Source organism: Nomascus leucogenys, chromosome 3 (assembly GCF_006542625.1).
Source record: "Nomascus leucogenys isolate Asia chromosome 3, Asia_NLE_v1, whole genome shotgun sequence".
In the NCBI taxonomy this organism is placed as follows: domain Eukaryota; kingdom Metazoa; phylum Chordata; class Mammalia; order Primates; family Hylobatidae; genus Nomascus; species Nomascus leucogenys.
Genome location: NC_044383.1, coordinates 111075424 through 111100068, shown reverse-complemented (window position 1 = coordinate 111100068; position 24645 = coordinate 111075424). Strand labels below are relative to the sequence as shown.

The window sequence follows — 24645 nt, the reverse complement described above, 5'->3', positions numbered from 1 at the left end:
ACTTCTAAAGAGTGACTGTGAGTAAAAGAAAAAAGAAAAGAAAGTCTTTAGAATGGATTAGCTGCTATCTGTCAATTAATAACATTTTTATGGAGTTTTCTATATTATATTACCCATTCATTTGGGTTCACAATAGCTTAGGAAAATATGGGATATGCCATTGAACACTTTCCACAAAAGCATAACATAAATTCACATTTAAGTGTTCATTAAATAAAAATATTACATACACATATTAAAAATACTACAGAAATTTATAAAATGGCAAATAAAAGTCATCCTCCCCATACATTTCTCCTTGGAGAAAAGAACATTGATGTGTAGAATAGTGTAGGTACATAGTTCTTTGTGTGTTCTTAAAAACATACAGAAGTGAAACTGAACGTATTGCACTTTGCTTTTGTTCGTTTGCTAGTTTATCTAGGCCTATTTTTATTTTTATTTTTTTACACGGGGGCCTCACTCTGTTGCCTAGCCTGGAGTGCAGTGGCACGATCTCAGCTCACTGCAACTTCTATCTCTGAGATTCAAGTGATTCTTGTGTCTCAGCTGCCTGAGTAGCTGGGATTGCAGGTGCGTGTCATCACGCCCAGCTAATTTTTGTATTTTTAGTAGAGACAGGGTTTCCTCATGTTGGCCAAGCTTGTGTCGAACTCCTGGGCTGAAGTGATCCACCTGCCTCGGCCTCTCAATGTGCAGGGATTACAGGCATGACCCACTGCACCCACCCTACCTCATTGTTTTTAATAGATGCAAGATATATTCTGTTACATGGAGTACCATAATTTATCTAATTTTCTATTGAAAAATATTAGGTGAATTGAAGGCTTTGGGGTTTTTTTTGTAAGATAAGGCTTTTAAAATTTATCTTACTGTTCCAAAGATCAAAAGTCCAAAATGGGTTTCACTGGGCTTGAATGAAGATGTCAGATGTCAACATGTGTCCTCCAGAAGGAACACAGTCCTGTTGACATCTTCCTTCCATTTCTTTGCCTTTTCTGGCTTTTAGAGGATGTCTGCATTCCTTATCTCGTGGCCTTTTCCTCCCTCTTCAAACCCAGCAGCATTGCATCCTTAAGTCATTTTGACACTCTGACCTCTGCTTCGTTTGTCACATCTCCTTTTCTGACTCTGGTCCTTCTGCTTCCCTCTTAAAAGGACCTTTGTAATTACATTGGCTAATCTAGCATAATCTCCCCATTTCAAAATCTTTAAATTAATCACATCTGCAAAAGGGACTACAAAAATCCCTTTTGCTATATAAGGTAACATATTTGTATGTTTCAGGATTAAGACATACACATCTTTGGGTCATTATTCTGCCTGCCAGTCACCTGTATTTATTTGTGTTGTTTTAAACTACTCAGTTGTGATAATTTGTTATAGCACCAATAGGAAACTAATATAGTGACTTTAATCTAGAATTACAATTTAAGGGTCATATCAGCTGTTGTATGTTTCCCTTTCTTTAAATACAAATAGAAATTGTTGACCAAAGAAAGACTGAATTTGTGACCACACTACTAGTAATCAATAATATACATAAAAAGCTGTTGACTTTTATGGATGAAATGTAAGAAACTTTAATTATTGTTTTAGGAAATACTTTTTTTTTCTTCTTTTTGTTCTGATGCCTGGTTTTTCATTTTAATGTTCACTATTTATGAAAGAGAAATTACCAAAAGGTGTTTAATGAGGATAGAATGAAGGAATACCATTACACTGCCATGTATGCTGGAGAACTGGAAGTTTTAGCTTTTCTTTAGTCTTCTAATGTAAACAGTTCCTCAGGAAGATGTAACTTTTTGTGGTGACATTGAATGCTGCCAGTAAGAATGCATGGCACTGACACCAAATACTAAGCAAGGCCTGGTTTACTGCCCATCACTGTTCCTTTCTGTTTCCGCTCAGCACTGCTCTGTTAGTTTTCATTTTAAATGTCAAGCACAACCAAAATGGGAATCATGGAGAAAAGATCTTATAGACACAGTCTGTTATAAACACCTTGTTTTCCTTGAGAGTTGACCAAATTTGTCAAAGTTTACTGAGCTTTTATTTCTCCCTACACAGACTGGGAAAACATGTTGGTGAACATCCTGTGGTCATGATAGGACCAGAGATAAGCCACAAAAGGGATAATTCTAGCATCTTCTCCTGAAATCCACTCTCTTCCTAATGAGCCTTTGTTGTCAAGAAATCCCATTTCATGTCTGAATTAAATGTATTTGTGGAAAGTGGGAGTGAGTGAGGTGGGTTGAAGGAAGGAAGTTCCTTGAATAGGAGAGGAACAATTCATTCTGTGAGTGAATGAATAAGATTGACTGTAATCAGAGAGATAAGCCTTCTCTGATATCCAAGAAAAAACATAGCTACTTACATCTGCATACTGCTCTCTGGAGATTTTTTTTATTAGAGGTTAGAATTGTGGGCTTTATGAACAGAACAACTTGGTTTGAAATTTGGGTCTACTGCTTAGGTGCTGTGACCATGTAGAACATTGTGTCACTTATTGTATACTTCATATTATCTTACATTTCAGAATGTTAAGAAAAAGAAAAAAAAGTAAAGGAAACTTTAGTATTCCAATGCTTCCAATATATACCCATATAGAAAATATAGATGAAGAAAATACAATCTTTAATTACATAAAATATAGTCATTTCAATTTACTCTTTTGACATGGAATGTCACAATTCAAGATGCATTACAATTGGGTATATTTTTAGCTTCTACATGCATATTAACAATAAATCCATCTTATTTTAAATAATTGAACTTACACTATCATTAACCTCAACAATTCTTATTTTATAATTTTCGCTAAAAAGCAGCATTTGCTATTATTTAAAATTTTTTTTCTTGAATTTACATTCTCAGAATCCCTTAGTTGAATCATAATCATGAATGTTAGTGCCCATGCACTATAATGGATTTCAGTTAGCCAAACGAAACATCTCTCTTTAATAGAAGTGCAATGAAAACATGACTTCATGTTTTCATTACACTTCTATCGCGTTGAAGATATTATGTTTTTATTATGTTAGCCAGGCTAGTCTCGATTACATGTTTTTATCATGTAACCAGACATTTAATTCAATTCATTAGATGGTTCAAAACTACTCGCCAGCCTTGTTATCCGTCTAATACTTTGGAAACACAATCATTCATCATTCTTATAAAAAGCATCCTGAGACTATTTTTACTAATAAGAAAAATAAGTCTTAATTCAATTTATTTCAGTAACAAATGGGGCGTAAGGGTGAAGTGGTAGCAGGGGTGGAAAGAAATTTTTACTCTTGACTCCTCTAGCAGGCACAGCTGGCTTAATGGGCATGTGATGGGTGCAGTTCGTTGTACATGGTTCCCATTCTCAGAGGGGTCTGGTGGTTGGTTTATCACTCTACAGTCCTCTTCATGAAATTCTTAAGGTGTTATTTTTCAGTATGTTGTTAGCAGAAGGTATTTCCTGGGGTGTGTCCATGGAAATTTTGTGATCCAGCAGCAGTGCCCAATGGCACTGGCACTGGGCCCTGGGCACAGCATGCAGGGTGCATAGTGATTGGCCTGGCTACCTGGCATGCACACACAGGACTGAGGGTGCCCAGGGAGCCACTGGGCTTAGTGTGGGTCCCATAAGGGACCTGGAACTATATTGGCAAAGAGAATAGTGACAGCAGCAGCAAGGTATCTGTACCTTGTATCTTGGGAAAACAGGGGACTCAGACAGTGATGGGAACCATGGGAAACCAACTTGCCTGTTAATCCCCCAAGACAGCAACTCTTTGCAGCTTCTGCACAGATATTCCCTGGTTTCGTGTTGGGACAGTAACTCTTGGTGCTCAGCCAGTAAACTTTTTCAGTAAATTATTTAAAAATAAACTCGCACACACATAGACATTGCAATAAAGCATATGGGAAAGTTAACTGAATTAGAAATTATTCAAGGAGTTTATGGTCTTCAGTTTTGAAAACTGTTGAAATGTTCCAAATCATATATCCACAGGCTTACAAAGAAAATTAACTTAAATATTGTAGCATCTGCAGTAGACAGAAAATAACTCTATTGTCATATAAAGCTTCAGATAAATTACTAATAAAGAATATGAAAAGTTAATTTTCTTGTAATGAAGGATATAGTGATAGAATACATAAACACGTTTTGAATTATATACAAATCATGAAGCCACTTTCAGTTTCTTGTAGAACCTCCACAAATTACAAGAAATGTCAGAGAAAACACTAAAATGCCACTGTATAGCTTTTTATTTAAAATCAAATCCAAATGAGTTAAAATTTTAATTAAATTTGAATAATTAAAAAAGGAAAAATAATTATGTAAAAATTGAGTTAAAATTGTTTTAATTTTAAATCATTTAAATTAAATGATGTAATTAATTTAATTAATTTGATTTAATTTAATTAATCAATTAATTTGATTAAATTAAATGATTTAAATGATTTAAAATTATGTAAACATTTTTAAAAACATTTCATCTGAATTTTAAAATTTAGATAAAACTAAAGAAACTAATTTTTATGAAGAGTTAAACCTTTTCAGAAAAAGTGTTTTATGAATTATCAACTCTAGATAACTAAAATTTATCTTCTTCTTATTATTATTTTTGAGACAGAGTCTTGCTCTGTTGCCCAGGCTGGTGTGCAGTGGCGCTATCTCAGCTCACTGCAACCTCCGCCTCCTGGATTCAAGTGATTCTCCTGCCTCAGCCTCCCAAGTAGCTGGGACTACAGGTGTGTGCCACCACAACTGGCTAATTTTTGTATTTTTAGTAGAGACGGAGTTTCACCATGTTGGCCAGGCTGGTCTCAAACTCCTGGCCTCAAGTGATCCGGCCGCCTGGTGCCCAGCCAAATTTATCTTTCAAAAGTATTTACTTAATTATTTTCAAAGTAATTTATCAGAAGTGTATCCCAATATTTTCACAGTCTGTAAAGTATTCATAATAGCTCTAGCAACAGTTGGGTCAGCAAAAAGATTCTTCTTAAAATTAAAAAACATAAGAAATTGCAATGCATTTGCCAAGAATGGCTGACATCTTTTTGAATTGTATTGATTGAAAATGAGCTGGCTAAAAGTTTACATTTTGATGATCTAGTCAATACAGTTGCAGAAATGTGAATCAGAAAAATCTTATAATCATTGAGAAGCCCCATTAATAAAGTATATTTATTGTATTATATACAATGATGACACTCATTCTTTTTTATATTTTATAATTATATATTGTTACTCATATATTATTACTACCCTCATTATACTTTATAAGTAATAAAATATTGTTAAAGGAAAATGTTTTATACTTTAATACCCTTGGCAGCACTTTTTTCCTACCCTTTGAATGAGAGGCCCATTTTCATTGTTCACAGGGCCCAGCAAACTCGTAGCTAGTGCTGGACAGCAAGATTTAGTAAAGAGGCTCCTCTCCAGACGATTTCTCCTTGAATCCTTACTATTCTGTAGATGAAAAATAAAAATGGTATGTATTTATGGTGTACAACATAATGTTTTGATATAAGTATACATTGTTGAATGGCTAATTAACATATCTATTACTTCACGTTTCTCTTTTTTTTGTGGTCAGAACACTTAAAATCTATTCTCTTAGCAATCTTCAAGTATTCAATGCATTGTTATTAATAAGTACAATAAGTAATTGTTGTACAAGGATCTCTTGAACTTATTCCTCCTGTCTAACAGAAATTTTGTGTCCTTTGACCAGTATCTCTGTAATCCTCCCCACCCTCAGACTCTGGCAACCACCATTCTACTCTCTGCTTCTATGAATTCAGTCTTTTTAGATTCCACATATAAGTGAGATTATACAGTCTATGTCTTTTTGTGTCTGGTTTATTTCATTTAACATGATGTCCTTTAGGCTTATCCACATTGCTGCAAATGACAGGATTTCCTTCTTTTGTAAGGCTTGAATAGTATTCCATTGCAGGCATATATTTTATATATATATATATACACACATACATACCACATTTTCTTGATCCACTTATCCGTTGATGGACGCTTTGGTTGATTCTGTATCTTGGCTATTGTGAATAATGTTGCAACGAGCATGGGAGTGTAGATATCTCTTTGACACGATGATTTCATTTCCTCTGGATATATACTCAGTAATGGGATTGCTGGATCATATGGTAGTCCTATTTTTGATTTTTGGAGGAAATCTATAGCATTTTTCATAATAGCTGTAGTAATTTACATTTCCACCAACAGTGCACAGGGTTCCCTTTCCTCTGCATCCTTGCCAACACCTATATTTCATCTTTTTGATAACAGCCATTCTACAGGTGTGAGATGGAATCCTTACTTACTCTTTGCAACTTAAACTGACAGCTGATTTGGTCCATTAGAAACAGAAATGTTTCATATTTAAGATTATTTATTTCTCTTTCAGTATCCAAAACAACACAATCACCGAATATGTTTTTGTTTTACCATGAATTATTAGCATGGGTCCTGGCCTCTCAGCCATCTATTATTCCTCCTACCTACTTGCTTTTGGAGATTAGGAGGTCATCTATGGTGAGGCCAGTTCCATGATGTGTGGAACACAAGGTTACTACCTTTAAGAATAATTTTTCATAGCTTTCATTCAATTTGATACTTTCCCATTGATTTACAATTTGTAAGTCTAGCTATTTGACTTCATCCTGAGAGTATCTTGGTCAGCCTGGGTAAATAATGACAAGAGACTCAGGTGTTCTGGTGGCCTCCAGTTTGAAGTCTGGAAGATTTATGTCTGGACAGCTGTGTGCAAAACCTTCTGTACATGAAGATCAGCATATCCCCAAATGATGTAATAAGTAAAACCAGAAGAATAATGAAGAAAAATGACAGGCTCATGGAAGGGAATAAACAAGGTGTGCCTCCGGTAAATAACTCCCTGATGGACTCTTAGAAAAGACTTACTGGTTAATTGAATCAATCCATCATCCTTGGGGTGACAGCACCAAATTTGCAATCTTTTTTGGGAGTTGTTTTATTCCTTTGCAGGTACAGTTTAAATTCATAGAATAAGCATTTAAAAATATACCTGTTTTACTATTAAGTTGCCACATTATTAAGGTACTTTCATTATAGAAAGTGCTCACATTAATTTTAATAACAATTTAGAACATGAAAGAGCATCAACATGTGGTTTGTAAAAGGATTTTTTCTCTCTGAATTTGTCTCACAGAAATTAACTTTTATTACTTTAAAATTTTAAGTGCATTTTGATTCTAAACTCTATAATAATTAAGGATTTTTTAAAAATGACCTTCATTATAAAAATCCGCCTTTATCCCTTTTTGGGGGAACTCAGCTTGTCTTTGTTGTCGTGGGTAGTCATGTCTCCTAACACTGGTGCAGATTGCAGTGGTAGGTGTGATCCTTGAATGTATTATCTAGTTCAAGTTTTGTTGAATTAAAAGTCACAAAATACATGTATGTTGTACACATTTGGCTCTCATAGCTATCAAAATTGTTTCAAGATGCTCGCATATTGTAAACTGGGCATCGTTATTAATCACAGACTTTGTTCTTTCCCTTCTTGGAGTAGGTGGAAGGTAGGCATAAATACAAGGAAAAGAGCCTTGGACAATGAATCCTAAGCAAAGATTTGCATGTGATGAGAATAATTGGAATTTTACAATGTAAGGATCTTCATGTAAAAGCTTGTGTTGAGTGCTAAAATTTTACTCAAGTGTTGAGTGATAAAATTTTACCAAAGACAGATGAAACATCTGAAGAAATATTTTCTTGAAGAGTATTGGAAATAGTCAACATGAGACTGCTTACGTAATCTTCATCTCTCTAGTATTAGTTACATCTAAGTGTACTGTAAACGAAATAACAGAAAAACGTATAGCCCTGAAATTGAACACAGAAGTGTCTTACTAATGTATAAGAACACATCATATATACATGTTTATGTATTAATTTGGATTATCAGTTTTAAAAAACTGTGATATAATAAAATATATTTAACATTGATACTGTACTGAACCTGATACACAATAATTCAGAAATATTTTATGATTTAATACTGTCTTAGGGTCTTCCTTATCAAAGTTTATTTGAATTTATGAAACTCAGGGTCAGTTGATAGAGTCTGGAATTTGTTTTATTCCATTCTGACCAGTGTATACATCTTAAAATTTGCTGTGCAATGGTGAGTTATTTGCATTTTCAGGACACAACGTAATATTGAATAGTTCCTTAACCACCTTAGTAGGTTTTAGTTTAATGGTTTGAATTATGAATAGGTTTGGATCTCAAAAGCTTGTTCTAAAATGTGACCTATTTAAAATGAGTTTGTATTTCTGAATTAAAATGGTCTACTCATTATAGTAGAGTGAAATGTATCAGAAGTTATATTTTTTAATAGTTAACAGATGCAGATCCTGGTTCCACAGGATTTTACCAAACTCACAACCTATTTAATTGAGAACTCCAGAAGAAAGAATCCTTTCTTTACAGTATATATACATATAGTTGATCTATTAGTTTTGTCCTTTTTATGCGACTACCTTGTTGTGTGCATTTTACATCACGGTGTGAAGAAACATCCTGAAGTTATTCACAGTGACTTCAGTGAACACCACATCAGTATACTTTTTACACAGGGGACAAAAGTAAAAGCCGGCTTGGTCATTTACAAGGCTTTCACCATGCCGCTGAGACGTCAAGGACTACAAGTTGATTTTCAGCTTCTCAGGTCTCAAAGCCTTTTTTGTCTTCAGTCAACTCTAGCATTTTGACTGATGGGAGCTGGTGTGTGTCTGTGTGCAGTGGGGGAAAGGTCACAATCCTGAACCTGACACGGCCTTTGCCTGGAGCAGCCTGTGCCTGCTGCCCTCAATCATTTGGGTATATAGAATGAACCTCACCTGAAACAATGTTTGTACAATCACTAATGCCAGCGGCTAATCTTTCCTATTTGCCTGCTTTATCCCAACTCTGTCATCTATTGAGGTGAATGTCAATATTCAAATAACAATACCAAACGATTCTGCCATCAAAGTAGAAATAAATGAGTATTTTAAATAATTTGGCCTATAAAAATGAAAAAAAAAGCTCTGCCTATAATTTAACCAACATTTTTAAATATAGTGACCTAACCCTCTGCCAACTATTAGCTTGATGCTAACTCTAAATCCCAGATGGAAGGTGGGGATGGGGGAAAGTTCTCCAAATGACAAGTCTATTGCAGTCTTCTAAAAGAACCCTCAGTGTTAGCAGATAATGAAAGTACATGTTACCTATGACTGAGCAGAAATGATGCCATGACCTGGCAATTTCTTTTCACTGCTGACACATCCCTGCACTGCACAAAATATCAGTGTTGCCTTCATGTAAATTTAATAGGGTTTCTGTGTCAATGACATAAGGAAATACACCATGAGAAGCAGCAGGGGTTTTCAGGGATGGCTCAGAAACTTAAGTATTTTTCCATTTATTTTTAAAATGCAAATTACACTAGTAAGTCAAAAAAATCACTCTGTTAAAAATACATTCAGAATTAACAAATGCAAAAAAAGGGACACATCAGGATCATAACCCTTGCCTTCTGAATATTAGGTTTATAACAAAAGCTCAGCCTAGAAAAATAGCATTCTTCACCGGATTTTGAGGAGGATACAGCTGTACAACTGTAGATGTTTTCCCAGATATAATCACACTACTGTGCTTACTGCTCCCATAGAAGACCTGTCCACCGATTACTTTTTAGTAGTCAACTACTGTTTTCTAAAATTTTGGTGGTGATGATAGTTGTGATTTGGTGAAAACTTGGCTGTAACTTAAAGCAGGAATATGAGGGTTTATTTTCTGTACCCATATACATGTACTATAAGGCGAAATCTCATCACAGCATGAATGTACAGTGAAACCTCATTTTAATAGTCACATTAAAAGTCACATTAGAATAGTTTCTGGCATGTATAGTATTTATATTTTAGGAATCAAAGGACAATACATCGGTAAATATTTTTCTCATACATTAAACATGCATGTCACTATAAAAGCGTCATATGAGGTTTCACTGACATGTTTGCAATTGTTTATTTTATACATGTATGTATGGACAAACATACAGCCCACTGAGGAAATTCAAGCATAAGTGCTGGAATCTTTTTTTTATAGTTTATGTTCCAATGATGACTCTTTGTTCCTCTATCATTTTCAAATGTATATGTGTGTGTATATTACAGACATCCATGCAAACACAGTAATGGAACTGTTGTATGTAGATCCGAATGGGCTAAGGTCCAAAGTAGTTTAATCCAATAACTGAAACTTCATAGAAATCAAAGAAAAAACTTGCTCCATGCCAATTTATAACTTTTGAATTTCACTGCACTAAAGAATGGTGTGTTAGTTTTAAAAAATTGAGTTTAATGTCTCAGGTGTATCCAAGAAAAAATATGACTCATCTGAGTTCCTGATAAGCCTGAGCTAATTATGTTTTCCACTAATGAAAACCAAATAATGCTTTAAAATATAGAACAAAATTTCCTAGGAGTTCAGAATATTCCATAAACACATTGACCTACTATTAAATTTCCAAAGGCATCTTGTTGCCAACTACGTTAACAGCACAGTTTTTCTGCCACAATAATACAGGAGGATTGAAATACACTCTAACACACAACAGATCCCCCAAATACCACAAAAAGATCTCAAATATTTCACCAAGGTAACTATTGCTCCCCCCACCCACCCAAAAATAATCTTGTATGCTGAAGTTAGAAAAAAAAGTTCACCTACGTAGAGTCTTCAATTTGAATTAGATATAAAAGAGTAAACATAGCTAATACATATTCAGTTGGCCTCTGTTGATAGAAATCCACAGCTGTTTCTGTGTTAGTAAAAGACAATTGTAGATACTTATAAAAGCACCTAGAGTGCAATAAATAAAATTAGCAAGTTAAGCCATTTCTGCTTTCTGCTTCCAGTAGATTAGTGAGTTTAGTAGATTAATGTTTTACTCTGTCCCACCCCCAACCCCATCAGAAGACCGTATTTTAGAATTATAAAGATGACAAATATTGTTATTGTTACTTGTCTCTTTTGGGCCACCATGGAGGCTCTGTGGTAAAGCAGTTTGCTGACAGCTGGCACTTTTCTTATACAGACACACTGGAGCTGCTGAGCTATTCAGTCTTGTTCCTTGACATGAAACACACAGGCTTGAACTCATTCAGAATTAATAGCAGTGTGTTAGCCTAAAGGAAGTGACTTGGGGCTGTCTGCACTGGGATTCCTGGGCACACAACGTAGGTGGGTTAAGGCAAGTATGTACGGTACAGCCTTTAGGGCAAACAATCTGCCATTTCGGACTTCGGGTACAAGGTCATCATGGCATGTTTCGTTTGTTTTTGCAATTACATTGCCTAAGTAGCTGTGGTGCTGTCAAGATGTATGGAGTGCAGAAGACAGAGTTCTCAAACTAATGTGCCTTGGATGACTTCCCAGCTCATAGAGGCTGACCGGCTGGGCTGCAGAGGAGTTAGCAATGGCCGGCAACCATTGGGCATCAACACTTCTCCTTCTGAACTTTCCAAAGGCCTGGGAGAAAGGGGCCTGCTTTCAGGAAATCCAAGATGGGCGTGTCCTGCATATTTGTCTGTTTCAGTTAGAAAGAGGAGGTCAAGTGGAATTGGTGTGTGCGTGCTCACGTGTGTGTGTGTGTGTGTGTCAGTGTTGTATGTAGAGGCTTTGCATTTGTTTTTTTAATACGTATATTTATTTAAACTCAGTTGCTTCTTGCTCTTCATAAAATGCAGGAGGCCACTGCGAAAAAAGTTCTTTGAAAGGTCCACGGGCTGACATACTGAAGTCATCTGTATTATTTTGACCTAAGAGAGAGAAAAGATGTTTTTAGTCAAGGGGGAGAATGACAGGTGCCTGTTGCTCACCACCTTTTCTCACCTTTCCAAGCACAAGAGCAAACAAACGAACAAACAAAAAAGAAGCCCAAATTGGGTTTTAAATAGATAATTTTCCTCCTTTTATTTTCATTCATTGCAACTGCATGGATAGAGAGGCCAGTTTTGGTCATTTAAAATCTATTTCCAGGGACAACTGAAATGAATATGTAATTCTGTACAATTAGGCTGCCAAAAAGAATGCAATGTTTTCAAATGTTATTTGATATAGGATATTCTTATATTGCTGGAAGCCCAATCAGATCTCTACTTGCTCTGACAGTCACATAGGTTTCTGGTAGTCAAAGCAGCTATTTTGTTAAAAACTTAAGCTGTAGACACGGGATTTTTTTTTTTTAGAGGAAGTCTAGCTCTGTTGCCGGGGCTGGAGCGCGCAGACATGGGCTTATTTTTGTGCAGCAACTTTGTTGCTATTGGTTTGTTTCAACAACATTTACCAAACTGTAAGAAAAATACAATCAAAATCTTTCCTTTTTAGGTTAGTTATACATCATGTGAAAAATTACAAACCAAGAACAGTCACCCAACTTAAGAGGACTGTCTATTCATTGTTTGCAGGAACTGAAACACAGCTGTGACTGTAGGTCAGTTACAGCAGTGTTTTCAAAGCTTTGTCCAGGATCTTGGCCACAGAAGATTTGCTGGGAACAGTGGGAGCCCCACAGCTAAAAGTGCATATTGCTTTTCAACAGTTGTTTTCCTTCCAAGGAACAGCTTGTGTTTCCATTTGCTATGTAATATTGTTAGGGTGTTTGAACTGGCCCCTGAAGTTAAATTACTCTTACTTTACAAGACATATTTATGGCAGGTTGACAGAAGGTACATTCTAAATGATAAAGACATAGAAGATGCTAAGTTCTCTGCCTCTCAGTAGGGGATGAGGTTTATAGGTGTGTCAGTTTTGGTTTTTCACTAGATTTGAATAAGCAGTGGCTCTCAGATGATTGCTTTTGTGGGCTATGAAGTTGAAAAGGCCCTTCATTTAACAGTGCATAATGTAAAATAGAAAAGAAATAAACAGAATGCAGAAAAGGGAGAGAGGCACAGCCGTGTACGGAAATGTGGCAGCTAAGTTAGTGTTAAGAATACAAACAAGCAAATTAAAAATTGGAATGTAATACCAGGTCAAACTCACAGTCTGTCTAAGAATTTGGAAAGAACACTAACTGAAGGGGTCAGGAAACCCCATTGATAATCATGGCTGCACCAGTAACAAGTTGTATGACTTTTGTTTTCCTTTTTTTGGGTTGAGTTTCCTCATCTGTAAAATAAAACCTTACTGTTCTAGGATCCGAGGTCTCCTATGGGATGTTTTGTGGAAGGGATGATTGGAGTATTTTGACTAGTAATCTTTAAATGTACCTTAAGTATACATAACTTCCTAAATTTGAATTCCATTAAACATTTAACTTATTTCATGACCAGTGAGACTTGAAAGCTCTGATACAATTTTACCACTCTCATGCAGTAAAGAGGAAAACAATATATTTTTTATAACTTTTAGTTGGCATTTAAAGTGCTCTGTTTAATAAAATCATGGGAAGTTTTGTCCTTGTGGAATTCAATTCTGGACAAAGTTATCTATCTTTGTAGAACCTCTTCTTTAAAGCCCATTAGAATTATAAATGCTTGATTTGAATTTAATATATTAAATTGTATATAATTAGCATTCTCATGTTTATCTTTAGATGAGAGATTACATCTAATTTATTACGGCTTGATCATATTTATTGATCACTCATATTGGCCAATGCAATAAAATATTATGTAATATTATTAGTAGCAAGCAATTACAAACCTTCTAGATATTTTATTCTCCTATTTTTTTGTGTGTGAGACAGAGCCTCACTTTGTCACTCAGGCTGGAGTGCAGTGGCACGATCTTGGCTCACTGCAACCTCTGCCTCCCAGGTTCCAGAGATTCCCCTGCCTCAGCCTCCGAAGTCTGGGATTACAGGTGTCACCATCACGTCTGGCTAATTTTTGTATTTTTAGTAGAGATGGAGTTTCACCATGTTTGCCAGGCTGGTCTCGAACTCCTGACCTCAGGTGATCCACCTGTCTTGGCCTCCCAAAGTGCTAGGATTACAGGCATGAATCACTGTGCCCAGCCATATTCTACTCTTGAGCATAAATACAGTGTTACATGTTACTTGAGTTGATGTTATATGTCAGCAGTCCTCAACCTTTTTGGCACCAGAGACTGGTTTTGTGGAAGACAATTTTCCCATAGACCAGGGTTGTGGGGGATGGTTTCAGGATGAAACTGTTCCAGCTCAGATCATCAGGCATTAGATTCTCATAAGGATCACAAAACCTAGATCCCTCACACATGTAGTTCACAATAAGGTTCACACTGCCATGAGAATCTAATGCTGCTGCTTATCAGACGGGAGGCAGAGCTTAGGCAGTAATGTTCCCTCACCTGCTGCTCACCTCCTGCTCTGTGTTCAGCTCCTAACAGGCCATGAGCCAGGACTATTCATGGCTCAGGGGACCGCTGTTATATATAATATACCATTTACAGAGGAGATCTTTTAGGAATGACTTACAGTATATGTTACTTCTGATGTGATAACAGCCTTTTCATGAGTGATGTTGATTAACATAAGCATTGTTCTACCACTAATGAATTATGTTTATTAAGCGCTTACTATGTGACATGTCCTATGTTTCATGTCCTTTATATACATTCTTTCATATAATTTCAGAGCAATCAGATAAAGTCTGTATGCTATCTCTATTTTGCAGGTGAGGAAACTTAAGCTTGGTAAAATTAAATAGAGTTATTCAAACAAAGTTACATGCCCATGGTTGCAGGGAATTTAATCTCAGACAGTATGCCTTCAGTAGGTCATAACCGCTAGTCCTGATTGCTCTGCCTTTTTAAATAGAACACTTTATAGAATGTTACATAAAATATTGAGAAGAATGGTAAAGAGTGTGAAGGATTGATCATGTTTTGTTGTAGCTATCAAGAATTTTTCTGGGGGGATAGGGAAGGTATGGTATGCATAGCAAACAACTGTAGTACATGGTGAAATAAATAAAAGAGAAATATTGGAGGAGAAAAGATTAAGAAATGTTTCATAAAGGAATATATCTTAAGAAAATTCAAAGGATAGTGGGGTTTCAAAGAGTAGAATTTGGAAAAAAAGATGATGTTTCGTGTCAAGAAAACAGCATGAACAATTGGAAAAATACATGTCATATTTGGATAAGGCAAGAAAAAAATGGCTAAGGGGAGCTATCAGACTGTTTATACTCTCGATAGATTATAAACTTCAGGAGGACAGGGCTAGTTCTTATTCATTACTACATTTTCTAATATCTCCAGTGTCATCTGCATATGGTTGGGACTCAAACATTATTAAAAGTTGAAGAGAAGAGATACTGTTTCAACAGTAGGTCATAGGGACTCCTTGATAGCTTTGAAGCAGGGATGTGAAATCATCAGCGCAGTACTTTAGGAAGATTAATTTGGCAGCCATATGGAGGATACAATGGAGTTTCTGAAATAAGGAAGAGACCGAAAAACTTAACAGGTCATACTTGCATGAATTAGTGCAGTGGTTGTGAGGATGTAAAAGAGGAAATGTGTAATACAGTGTTTACAGAAGCAATGCTTTGAATGAAGCAAAATATTGGTTGATTTCTGAACTGCTAAAGTCTGTTTTATGGGTGCTATTAGCAAATGATTTCAGAGAACTACAAGTGACACAAAGAAAAAGGCAGGCACGGTGCAAGATTATTCTTTTTTTAAAGAGAAGCTTAAAAAGGGGATGTTTAAAGATTAATTTCTTTGGAGGAGCAATACTTACTCCCAAACTCCATTTATTATCCTACACACTAAAGATATTAAAAGGTAAAATGATTCAATGGTGGAGGACAACGACAACAAACACATATCTTCAAAGAGAAGTTCACATTTTAAAATGAATTGGAATCTTACTTTCTATTTTGATCTTCGCTTGCAATTCAGCATATCACTTGATGCTGATATATAGAATTTGTTATCAGTTGTTATCCAAGGGAATTTGCCTAAACACAGATATAAAAATCAGGCTCTGATTGTATGTCTGCTCTCTTGAGTGCTAGAGTTAAGGGTTCGATAAGTTTCAGTGTTAATGTTCCAGTTCATTTTCACTTTTACATCAGAAAAATGATAGAGAAAGTGTATTACTCAGTTTTTTATTTTCTTAACACTACATATAACTAGGGTGAACCTATTATTTATCATCTAAATGAGAACTCTTTTTGAGAGTAATAATTATGCCAGGACAACCACTGTAAACTGAAACCAGAACATATGGTTTATATATAATTACATATAACTGCCTACATTATTATATCATTTTCAAAAAATACAACTTTTTGGCAACTCAAAGAAGTGGTAGATAATTAACAGGCTTTTGAGCCATGTAGGTGATACTTATGTAAGATTAAAGGCAATTTTAGAAATGGCATTTCTTATAAGTCAAATAAGAAAAATTCATGGAAAAATGTTATTAAAATTATCCCAGCCAAGACAATATTAATAGAAAAAATACTGGAAAAATATAACTGAACAAAAGCTGCATGCCATCGATTTTGTATCATGATACAGTTACTTGATTATCTTTAGTACCCCAGAAGACTACCTTCCAAGTAAAATACTTACATGTACATAGGCTGTAGTTGTAAATGAGATGTCTTCTGAGGCCCTTGATAGCCATAAGAGTCAAAGCCACCTATGAAATCAACTGAAAAGGGACAATTCATTAATTAGCTTTTCAGAAGAGATATACATCCATGATCAAGGCCCCACACAGATTACTAATAAACCTTTTATTAGTAATAATCTATTAAACTTTTAAAAGTAACTAATTGTAAAGAAAAAAGAAATGGAAGAAATGATAGTTCCTTTAAGATAGTGATTCCTCTGCCCCCCTCCCCCACCGCTCATTGTAAGATTCAATTATTGCCTTACAAGAATCTATTCACTTGGTAGAAATAATGATGTACTATTTTCAAACAACCAAGACCTAAGTGGACTAATAGAATTCATTTACACAATAGAGATGCTATATGCCTTTTTGGTTAGTGTAGATTTTCTGTGACATGCTACAAAATGTTACAGCATATAAATATAAATAATGACCACCCAAGTGCATGTACCTATCAGCAATTGCAGCACTAGTAATAATATTACATGTTATGGTTATCAAGCACAAGGTACTATGGTGGAGGTCATGTAAATTAACTCAACATTGCTGTCCCTGCCAAATGTGGTTTACCATCTTAAACAATTAGACATGTGGAAGAGTCTAACCAAATATTCAAATTCAATACATACTTAGCAATGTAAGATACAATAAGATATAATAAGAGTTACTGTGGCAGATTATATTTTCCAAAATGGCAGTGAGAGTATCTCCTATTTTACATGTTTTTACAATGTGACTTTGACATTCCTCTCATACAATGGTTTGAGTATGTCTCTTCCTCTTGAACATGGGTAGACCTTTCTGGCAGCTTTGACTATGCTATAAATGACACTATGGGGATTCTAAGGCCAGATCATAAAAGTATCATGCACTTTTATCTTGCTCTTTTGGGATGTTCTCTCTTGGAACACAGCCATGATGCCACAAGGAAGCCCAAGCTAGCCCACATGGAGAGATCAATGAAGGACCAATGGATAAGTGTTTCAGTAACAGTATAACTAATGTATCAGCTGATAGCCAGCATCCAAATCCAGGTGTGGGAAATACAATACCTTTAAATCAGGGGTGTCCAGTCTTTTGGCTTCCCTGGGCCACATTGGAAGAAGAAGAATTGTCTTGGGTCACACATAAAAAACACTAATACTTATGATAGCTGGTGAGCTAAAAAAAAATGCCAAAAAATCTCATAATGTTTTTAAAAAGTTTACAAATTTGTTTTAGGATGCATTCAAAGCTGTCCTGGGCTGCATGTGGCCTGTGGGCTGTGGGTCAGACAAGTTTCCCTTAAATGATTCTAGACCCTCACTGCTGAGTCAGCTCAGTCTTGGAATCTTCTCAGCTCAGGTTTCTGACATCAGAGAACAGAGGCAGGCCATCCCCTCTGTGCCTGTCTGAGTTATTAACCCACAGAACCTATGAGTGTAATAAATGGTTGCTTTATACCACTAAGTTTTGGCAGCAATGGTAACCGGAACAGTCAATTCTAAAAGTACTGTGAAAAAGTTTAGTTTTTGTTTTTTCTTTTTCATTTGTGAATAAAGAGGTTTTAGAGTGGGGATAAAAGAAACAAAAGAACACAAGGCCAATAAGATCAGAGGAAGGAGAAAGAAAGTCAAATAGAGACAATCAGAATGCCCTAGGACACCCATTACTTTTTTTCCTAGGATCTCCTTCTATTGGCTTACTTTTTCTAGTTATTCTCTTATTAATATTTGGGGTGCTACAGATAGAAACTGGAGCAGGGTGCAAAGTAACATAAAGTGCGTGATGTCTGTGTAGTGGGGAAATCCTTTGTTTTCTCTTACAAAAAGACCTTTTTTTTTAGAGCAGTTTTAGGTTCACAGAAAAATGGCAAGCAGAAAGTACAGATAATTCCTGTATATTTCCTGCCCCCACACAAACACAACATCCTCCACTATCAATATCCTACACTAGAATGGTACATTTATTACAATCAGTGAATCTATATTGACACATCATCATCATCCAAAGTCCATAGTTTACATTAATGTTTATTCTTGGTGGTGTACATTCTATGGGTTTTGATAAATGGGTGACATGTATCTACCATTAGAGTATCATAACAGTTTCGCTGCCCTAAAATTCCCCTGTGCTCCTCCTAATCATTCTTTCCTCCCCCAACCCCTGGCAATCACTAATCTTTTTACTGTCTTTATAATTTATAATTTTGCCTTCTGTAGAATGTCATGTCATTGGACTCATACAGCATGTAGCCCTTTCTAGCTGGCTTCTTTCACTTAGTAATATGCATTTAAGATTCCGCCAGGACTTTTCATGGCTTGATAGTGCATTTCTTTTTTGCATGGGAAACCCTTTTACCAAGGCAGAATGTCTCTTCTCATCCCAGGTGGAATGGTATAATGACAAAAACAGAGACCCTGATATTAGAAGGACCAGGGTTTAATTCTGCTTTTCCCTTTGCCAGCTATGTGACCTTGATAAACAACTTAACATTTCTTAAAATAGGAATTATCATATTTATCGCATACAATTGGTATGAGGATAAAATAAGGAGTGTAGAGTCCTGGATGAGACATATGGTGTAAAAGAAGAAAATTAAGAGCCCCTCAAAAAATTCAAGATTTCTTTATAATTCTGAGCCATGCAGCATAGTAGAAAGAGAAGACAGAAAATTCTTAATTTGGGACAACTATAGAACTATAGCAAGTATTTTACAGGAGATGGATCAAAAGAGTGTGATCCTCTTTTGTCTTCTACATTGCCTCTTTTGTCTTCTACATCGTAACTTAGCTAATATAAACAGTACCAGAAGAACTATGTAATAATTTCACAGTGACTCTATTTAAAGTTTGCACTTAAAAAAATTATTGGCCGGGTGCTGTAGCTCACTCCTGTAATCCCAGCACTTTGGGAGGCCGAGGCAGATGGGTCACCTAAGGTCAGCAGTTGAAGACCAGCCTGGCCAACATGGTGAAACCCTGTCTCTACTAAAAATACAAAAATTAGCCAGGCATGGTGGTGCATGTCTGTAATCCCAGCTACTCGGGAGGCTCAGGAGAATTGCTTGAACACTGGAGGCAGAAGTTGCAGTGAGCCGAGATCATGCCATTGCACTCCAGCTGGGCGACAAGAGAGAAACTCCGTCTCAAAAAAAAAATACTGTTTAAAACTGGGCATTTGTTGCAGATAGTGTCTAAATTCCTGTTTATCTGGATGGGCTCTTGTTGACAATGAGACTAAATTAAGGACTAGTTTTCTAAGAGGTATTTACCGAGTTAGAGCTTCACTGCTCTGAGCTTTCCTCTTAGTAGGATGGTCTCTACCATGGTGGTGGAGAGTGGGTTACAATCGATCAAGATCAGGGCAGACAGAAACAGTAAGGTCTCCACTGAAATTGAGATCCAAGTCAAACTCAGGTTTATTAGTATTTTTATTGCTGCTGCTGTTGTTGTTATTATTATTCTGTTTGTTTTGAAATATTTAATTAACTTGATTACAGGGATTTAGGAGGGATGGCAGAAAAAAAAAAAAACAGATGATAATTATGAACCAAAGATCTTCGGGTGAACCAACGGATAATGAGAAAAAAACAAGATGAATCTTCAAGTCCAATGGATAGAATTAGAACCAGAAATGGAAAGCAAAGCTTGAGTCACAAGCAATGTAGACCTTCCAAAGACATGAGAAAAGGCCAGGAGGTAAATGAGGGTGTCCTGAGCCTGTGATGCGAATGGAGCTTGAGTGGCCTGGGGCTTGCTCTTATTAACCATGATCTGTATGCTGTGTAGGTAGAGAGAGATGGCTTACACCTCCCAGATTAGGGGGGACAACACTAAAGCTGTGATAGCAGGACTGTGATCATTCTGATTATTCGGACCATGCTGTTGGCCTGGGTATGGAAGAAGTTCCAGCAGAAGGTGACCAAGAACCAAGATGAGAAAAGAAGCAGCTCTGAATGTAACCAGGCTGGAATTTTACCATTTCACTTGTGAGGGGGGATTCAAATTTAAATCAGAAGCAGAGGGCATATTTTCTATAGTTTATTTTACCTACATGCTTGAGTTCACAGCCAAGGAGACTGTGTACAGTCAATTTCCATGTGCACTCATTCTCAGAAATTGTTTGGATGTCTTCCTAAAGACCCCAAGGAGAGGAAAAGGAATCAACTGGATCCAACCAACCATTACAGTTAAGATTATGGGGGTCAGCACAGAGAGACTTGATTCTTCTCACCTTTTACAGAAGGGTTCTTCAATCACATATGGAACTTTTTGAGGTGCCATGTAGATGGAGAGGTAGAGGTATTTTTTTCCTCTCAAAAATGGAATTACTGTGGTTAGCTTACATTTTTAAGATACCCATAATACCACTTTGTTCTGTTTTCAGTTTCTTTTATGTAATGACATTTATTCAGGCTCTAAAGAGACTACTGCATATTCTACAACTTTTCTGAGCAATAAGGGTCATAAAACATTTGACAGATCTTTGTCCAAGTAATTTTGATGCCAGCTAGATGTTTGGGTCGTAGCTTATCTCTGTGTTATTTAGAAAAGAGTAACTTCTATCTATCAAGAATATCCTTAAATCCTTAAAAATAAACTAAATTCTCCAAAATTGCAAAATACTTAATAGTTCATGAAACCCTTTCAAGTGATATCATTTATCTTCACAAAATTACTCTGAGGTTGGTAGGAATAATTATCTTAATTTTACAAATAATACAGATTTATAGAGTTTTATCTTGAGTCACACAACATCTGAGGATGAGAGTAGAAACCAGGTACTCTATTTCCTTTTTATGTATATTGAAAAAGAGATTTCTGCATTTGACTTATGCCATTCTAGTACATTTTTGGAATACTATCAACAGTGATCAAAAGCATCAAATCACACTTTTATGTTCTTTCTAAATTACTAATTTAACAAAAGTCTTAAGTTCTTGCTTTGAGTTCCCTATTGGTTGTAGATTCCTCCTTTTGTTATTTGTTCTCCAGCATCTTTTACTCTGTTCTTTCTAGAAAATTTGCTCTTGATATCTTCTTCCCATCTAATACTGTAAGGATCTACAGTATTAGATTCTTCTTTGATCTAATATTGTAGAAATATTTGGATGTAAACAGTGACTTATCAGAAACTACCTTTGCTGAATTTGCCAGTGATAGTTGCCAATGTGGTATTTTGGGGTTTTTTTGTAATGTATTTTTAAGAGGGTAGCATCCTTCAAGGTTTCGTTCATGTGCTTTGTGTCTGATAATTTATGCAGGACACCAAATAAGTATTTAAGCAGTCCTTTCTTCTGAAAATTGTTTATATTCTCATCCCCATCTTGTATGACTGATAACAATGATGTTTTTTAAAGTTATGAGAGATGTTTTCTTTCATGCAACTTGGCATATTGTCTGTGTAACTTCAATGCTTAACAGAAAATGTGAAAGACAGACAGGAATTACTAAAAGGCTGAATTAGAATTAGGAGAATGAGAAAGGAAAGACATCAATGAATTTGAGATGAATGGACAAAGAGGTAGACAACATAGTTCATGGCAAGTTTTTGAACATGGGGGAAAGGGAGGAAAAGAAAAGGTTCGAAGTTGATTCTCAGAAATTTGTTTGCCAGGGGCATATTGCTGCTTTTAAAGAAAAAAGAAATGTCAAAAAGGAGTTGGTGTTTGGCTTTCTTTTGGAAATGTAGTATTTAAGTTATAAGTGGTACATATTTTTATTTTTTTATTTTTTATTATTATACTTTAGGTTTTAGGGTAAATGTGCACAATGTGTAGGTTTGTTACATATGTATCCATGTGCCATGTTGGTGTGCTGCACCCATTAACTCATCATTTAGCATTAGGTATATCTCCTAATGCTGTCCTTCCCCCCTCCCCCCGCCCCACAACAGTCCCCGGAGTGTGATGTTCCCCTTCCTGTGTCCATGAGTTCTCATTGTTCAATTCCCACCTATGCGTGAGAACATGCGGTGTTTGGTTTTTTGTCCTTGCGATAGTTTACTGAGAATGATGGTTTCCAGCTTCATCCATGTCCCTGCAAAGGACATGAACTCATCATTTTTTATGGCTGCAGAGTATTCCATGGTGTATATGTGCCACATTTTCTTAATCCAGTCTATCGTTGTTGGACATTTGGGTTGGTTCCAAGTCTTTGCTATTGTGAATAGTGCCGCAATAAACATACGTGTGCATGTGTCTTTGCAGCAGCATGATTTATAGTCCTTTGGGTATATACCAAGTAATGGGATGGCTGGGTCAAATGGTATTTCTAGTTCTAGATCCCTGAGGAATCGCCACACTGACTTCCACAATGGTTGAACTAGTTTACAGTCCCACCAACAGTGTAAAAGTGTTCCTATTTCTCCACATCCTCTCCAGCACCTGTTGTTTCCTGACTTTTTAATGATGGCCATTCTAACTGGTGTGAGGTGGTATTTCATTGTGGTTTTGATTTGCATTTCTCTGATGGCCAGTGATGATGAGCATTTTTTCATGTGTTTTTTGGCTGCATAAATGTCTTCTTTTGAGAAGTGTCTGTTCATGTCCTTTGCCCACTTTTTGATGGGGTTGTTTGTTTTTTTTCTTGTAAATTTGTTTGAGTACATTGTAGATTCTGGATATTAGCCCTTTGTCAGATGAGTAGGTTGCGAAAATTTTCTCCCATTTTATAGGTTGCCTGTTCACTCTGATGGTAGTTTCTTTTGCTGTGCAGAAGCTCTTTAGTTTAATTAGATCCCATTTGTCAATTTTGGCTTTTGTTGCCATTGCTTTTGGTGTTTTAGACAGGAAGTCCTTGCCCATGCCTATGTCCTGAATGGTATTGCCTAGGTTTTCTTCTAGGGTTTTTATGGTTTTAGGTCTAACATGTAAGTCTTTAATCCATCTTGAATTAATTTTTGTATAAGGTGTAAGGAAGGGATCCAGTTTCAGCTTTCTACATAAGTGGTACATCTAAGTGAAGAGACGCTTGGGAATAGGGAAAAGTAACTCTAATTAGTGCAAGGGAAATTGGGGACTTGCTGGGATGTTACAGATGAATCTCTTTCCCCTCACTCAGCTTTATTTTGCTTCTTTGCAACTTATTTCTACCTGATGTATAAATCTGCTTGTTTGTTTGTCGATTTCCTCCACTATTATAATACAAGCTACATGAGATTTACTGTTTTCTACTGTTTACAACACTAGCCTCAGAACCCAGAACAGTGTCTGGCTCATGGAAGACACTCAATAGGTCTTTACCAAATAAACTCTTAGACCCTTTAGGCTGTAAAGGAAAATAAGGCAATTGATTGGAACACAAAAGATGCTAGTAAAATTTCCAAGTGAAATTTGGCTGACTGCCAAGGCCTTGAATGACATTAAAGAGAAGACTTTTTATAGACAATCTACAGAGTTGTTGCCTGGGTGCTGTGAGATACACAAAAGAAACTTTTTGGATACCAGTAGGAAGAAAACACCACTGCATCCTCTTTGGCCAAGAGGAGTGGAAGGAAAGAGGTTAGGACATGCATTCTCATCAAAAGGACTCCAGTGAGACGGTCATTCATTGATCAATGTTATCGAGTGTGACAAATCTTGATAATTGTAGGAAGAACATTGTTTTCCTTCTGGCTAGTTTATAGGACCCCAAACAGAGGCACACAACTGGACAGAAGGTGAAAAAAAATTGTACTTTCTTAATCTCTGCCTTGTCGGAGGGATTTGCCTTTGGTTCTCTGAAGATAACTCAGGATTTTTTTTTAAGAGCTATACTGAGGTATAATTGATATGCAAAATACTGCACATATTTAATATGTGCAATTTGATAAGTTTGGACATGTGCATACCTGTGAAACCTTTACCACAATCAAGGTAATAACATATCTATCACCTCCAAAAGACAACTTAGAATGCTATCATTTTCTTTGCAAGTGTATTTTCTTTGCAGGTGCATTTTATTTTTGCCTTCATTTTCTTATCTGCAGTGTGGGTATGTTTACATCTACTGAT

General features: G+C 36.1%; 1 protein-coding gene across 3 annotated transcripts in view; it reads right to left on the bottom strand.

Annotated features, from left to right (window-relative positions):
* Nucleotides 1–9454: 9454 nt before the first annotated feature.
* NKAIN2 (sodium/potassium transporting ATPase interacting 2) overlaps nt 9455–24645 on the bottom strand; it is a 1036186-nt gene continuing 1020995 nt past the window's right edge. For 2 of the 3 annotated variants that reach the window (XM_003255655.3, XM_003255653.4), the window contains 2 exons: nt 16625–16706; nt 9455–11874 (listed from right to left, as the gene is read on the bottom strand). In XM_003255655.3, the coding sequence (XP_003255703.1) occupies nt 11865–11874; nt 16625–16706 (92 nt within the window). In that variant the 3' untranslated portion in view covers nt 9455–11864. Of the gene's footprint in view, nt 11875–15916; nt 16006–16624; nt 16707–24645 lie in introns of all 3 variants that reach the window. The other variant, XR_004029344.1, reaches the window with a different exon arrangement.